This window comes from Eriocheir sinensis, chromosome 5 (assembly GCF_024679095.1).
Source record: "Eriocheir sinensis breed Jianghai 21 chromosome 5, ASM2467909v1, whole genome shotgun sequence".
NCBI classification, from domain to species: domain Eukaryota; kingdom Metazoa; phylum Arthropoda; class Malacostraca; order Decapoda; family Varunidae; genus Eriocheir; species Eriocheir sinensis.
The window spans coordinates 10,227,026-10,231,174 of NC_066513.1; the positions used below are offsets into that span (position 1 = coordinate 10,227,026).

General features: G+C 65.6%; 1 protein-coding gene across 1 annotated transcript in view; it reads right to left on the minus strand.

Annotated features, from left to right (window-relative positions):
- Nucleotides 1-1,206: 1,206 nt before the first annotated feature.
- The window catches only part of LOC126982942 (proline-rich protein 36-like), a 9,248-nt gene continuing 6,305 nt past the window's right edge, over nt 1,207-4,149 (minus strand). Inside the window, exons 2-5 of the mRNA XM_050835247.1 lie at nt 3,866-4,071; nt 2,437-3,366; nt 1,643-2,338; nt 1,207-1,452 (exon numbers count right to left, since the gene is read on the minus strand). Of these exons, the coding sequence (XP_050691204.1) occupies nt 1,207-1,452; nt 1,643-2,338; nt 2,437-3,366; nt 3,866-4,071 (2,078 nt within the window). The remainder of the gene's footprint in view (nt 1,453-1,642; nt 2,339-2,436; nt 3,367-3,865; nt 4,072-4,149) is intronic.

Here is a 4,149-nt window from a genome sequence, read left to right on the forward strand (position 1 = left end):
GTTGGACCGCAGGGGGGAGACGAGCGGAGGCAGAACGGGAGACGAAGAGCTCGGCGAGGCGTTCACCCTCCTCCCGAGGCCGGGGGTGAAGCGCCGGCCTAGTAACGGCCCCTCGGCTAATGGAGCGAATCTTTCGCCAGAGGAGGGAGACAGGCGTGGCGGAGTCGAGGGAGGCGCACCAGGCGAGCCAACGCTCCTCCTTCACCCGGTCGGTCGTCACCCTTGCTGTGCGGACCGCGGCCTGCAGGAGGCGTCGAGTCTCCTCGGTGTTATGGCGGCGGTTGATCCTTCTCGCCATGTTGACGCGGTGGTTTACCTCCCGGACCTTCTCGTCATAGTACCACCTGTCCCTGTGGTGGAAAGTGGGTCGCCGGGAGACGGGTTTGGCAGAGTCCGCCGCGGAGTGGAAGGCGGCGACCAGTCGGGCCTCGGCAGCGTCAACCTCGGCAGGACGGGGAGTTTCGGCCAGGTGGGTGGTGAGACAGTGGCGGAATTTATCCCAGTCAGCCCTGCGGAGATTCCAGCCAGGAGGACGGGGAGAGAGAACAGGCGGCAGGACGGGGAGGGTGACCACGGAGGCGATGTGGTCATTCACAAGGTGGTGGTGAAGCGACCACGCCGCGTCTACCCCTAAGGGCATCGACACAAAGGAGAGGTCTAAGACCCCCCCGCTAGGTGTGTCGGCTCACCAGTGTTAAGGAGGGACACCCGAGGGGTCTTGTCGAGGGTGGCAGATAGGAGGCGCCCTGCCCGGTTGCACCTAGCATCGCCCCATCGTTCGTGGTGCGCGTTAAAATCTCCCCCGATGAAGGCGGGCTCCTCGCTGGCAAGCGTGAATAGCTCACCAAAGTCGGACTCCTCCGCCGCCGGCCCACAGTAGACGCAATAGAACGTCAGGCGCGTCCGGGCAACCGCGATGGTGACCGCCAATACCTCCACGCCGTCGCCGCAAGACACGGGGTGACGCACTCGAGAACAAGGAAGTGAATCCTTGACCAAGATACCGCACCCGCGTGTCCGACCGGCCACGGCAGGGAGGTAAAAAAGACTGGTATCCCCGGAAGAAGGGCTCGCGCTGCTCTGGAAGAAGCGTCTCCTGCAGGAGAACCACATCCAGAGACTCTCGCGCCATCGCGGCACGCAGGAGGTTGGACCTACCGCGGATGCCACAGATGTTCCATTGTAGGACCGTGAGGCGGTGGGCATCTACATGGACAGCTTCCTGGAGCGCGGGTCCCGGTCCACCACCGGCCGGGTCGGCAGCCCGCCCGCGTTCAGGGAGGTGGGAGCAGTGGGCGGTGCCACCAACGGAGAGTGCTGGCTGGTTGCAACGGGCGGGGGGGGGGGGTCGGTAGGGGCGCGGAGCTGTTCGCGCGCACGAGGGCGGGAGGCGGCGGAGGGGGGGTCTTCAGAGCACAAGGGGGCGGCGTGGGTGGGGTTGATGACGGTCCGCTGGGGGAGGGAGCCTGCACAGGTGGAACGGCAGCTTGCCGGGCCGGCGTTTCCGGGAAGAGGTTTCTCACCACCTGCTTCGCCGCGTCCGAGAACACTCTCGGTTCGACGTCCGACTTGAGTACCGTCGCTATTATCCTCCCGAAGCCCTCTAACAGGCCCACCATCATCTCCCTTGTGATGAGGAGACAGCCAGGAGGGGCGGCAGTGGGAGCCGCTGTGGTGAGGGGGCGGGGCTGGCGGCTGGCGGGCAGAGGGTGGCGAGCGGGAGCGCGGGGCGGTGCGCTGGGCGCTTGGGGAGAGGCGTGCTGGGCAGATGGCTGGGAGCAAGAGGAGGGAAGCTCTCCTCGAACGGAGCTGGTGGAGAGGGTGCAAGAGATGACGGATGGGCAGTCTGGGGGAGGCGGGGCGTTGGAGCAGCCGTGGACGCGTGAGGCTGCTGGTCGCCCCAGCGGAAGGTGCCGAGAGGAGCAGGGCGGTGAGTGACGACCCAGCGCTGTTGGACAGTGCGCTGTTTGTCGACCAGCTCCCGCCTGTTGGCGCAGGCCCGATTCCAGGCATGGTGTTCTTCCTGGCAATTCGGGCACCTGCTGGTGATAGCCTGGCCAGCTTTGTACTTCGTCAGGCACCGCTCCATGTCGTGCCTGGCAGAGCATATGCCGCAGACCGGGGGGCGGCTGCACCTGGCCAGGTATTGGCCGAACTGTTGGCAATTGTAGCACCTGAGGGGCTCCTTGCTGTAGGGGCGCGTGTAGAAGGTCCCCCAGCTCCCCAGGTCCAGCGAGCCCGGCAGCGGCCCCGCGACGGTGACATAGACCTGGCGCGTCGGTCCGTCCCGGGTAGTGTAGCGCTCTGCCTCCAACACGCGGGGGTGGCCCAACAGCGGCTTGAGGGGCATGGCAACAGGATATGCCAGCAGCACGCCCTTAATGTTCGCCCCGAGGCCAACCTTAGCTGCACAGGGACGCCGGAGACTTCCCTCACCGCGAGCAGGGTGTCGTGTTGGGCACGGTCTGCAGGTGTGATTAACACACACCCCGACTCCAGGAACTTGAGCGAGAGGCGTTGGCTCAGCTGCCGCTCCAGTGCCTCGGCGAGGTCGAGGGTTGTTTCGAACCCGATAGTCGCCGGAATCAGCAGCTTCGGCAGCGAAGCAGGTTGAGCAGCAGCAGGGGCCTTCGTAGCCCGAGGTGGCGGGGGCAGAGGTGACTGGGAGCGAGAGGGGAGCCGAGGGGGCAGCGAGGGGGAAGCGCCGGCGGACAAGGCAGAAGCAGCCGGGGAGGAGCGACGCTGTCTCTTGGGGCCCGCCGTCTGCCAGCCGTCATCACCCGTAGGGTTGTCGGTGGGGGACTGCCCAGGGGGGGTAGGAGCAGCCTCCTCGTCGAGGTCATCCACGATAATCTCTGACTCGGACGAAGACATCAAGCCCGACTCCGAGTCAGAGTCCTCCATTTGCTCGTGAACCCACCGCGACTTACACGCCCGAGCGGCAGAGGGGTCGGCGGGCTCGTCAGGAGGCAAGCCCTCAGTCGAGGAGGCAGCGGACGAGGAGGAGGAGCAGCGGGCACGCTTATGCTGGACGTCACGGCCAGCGCCGGAGTCAGGAGCAGCGGAGCAACCGGGGCCACGGTCACAGCCAGGAGCAGCAGAGCCGATAGGGCCGGGGCCAGAGTTAGAGCCAGCGGAGGGAGGGCCGGTAGAGCCGGAGTTAGAGTCAGCGGGGCCGCCAGAGTCAGAGTGAGCAGGGCCGCCAGGGCGAGAGTCAGAGTCAGCGGGGGGAGGGCCGGAGCCGGGACCAGAGTCAGAGTCAGCGGGGCCGCCAGGGCCAGAGGCAGCAGGGGTAGGAATTGCGGGGCCGGGGTCAGGGTCAGAGACAGCGGGGGGAGGGTCAGTACAGGCATTAGCAGAGGAGTGCTGAGTAGCGGTGGTAGAGAGGGAGCGGGAAGCAGCACCGCGAGCGGGCGGAGGAGAGGGAGGAGAGCGGGTAGCAGCGCCACCAGCAGGCGGGGGGGGGCATACCTACGCCGGGATTTATGCTTCCCCATGACGGAGAAGCACGCAGCAGTAAACCTAAATCCCTAAAAACAAGACCGCCCCCAACGGGAACACAGCTAGCTAAGGGGAAGGGGTGGGGGCTGGATGCCAGTGACCTACAACGACGGGTGGCTAACTAGTCTTCAGACTGGGCCCGTCGTTGCCCCTTTCGGGTCTCTGTCTCCTATCAGAGTCCCTTACGGCCACCCCACAATTTCCTATAACCAGCCCTCTGAGGGCCCCCTTCGTGGACGTGCCCTACGCTGGCACTCCTTCAGGGTTCGGCGTCGGAAAAGAGTGGGGGTTTCTAATTGGCAGCTGTAGCACTGGTCTTAATACCAAAACAGGTAGCACACAGGCAGTGCGCGTGTACACGTACACGGCAAGTCAGGTGCAGCAGTGTGCTGGGAGCTGGCGCGAGGTGGAGGGCGCACAGCGTGGTGAGCAGCACGGGGCAGCGCGTCACCGGGCGAGCGGGCCGGCCAGCGTGCGCGGGGTGGATGGCGCACGGTGAAAGGCGGGCAACACTGGCGAGTGACTCGGCGCGGTACTGTTGACTTGGAGCGGAGCGAGCGGGGCAGACGTCTTGTCAGGGCGAATGCAGCTGGTCCAATGACCCGTAGCATCATCTTAAGATTTATCCCCTAGGACAACTAGGGAAAA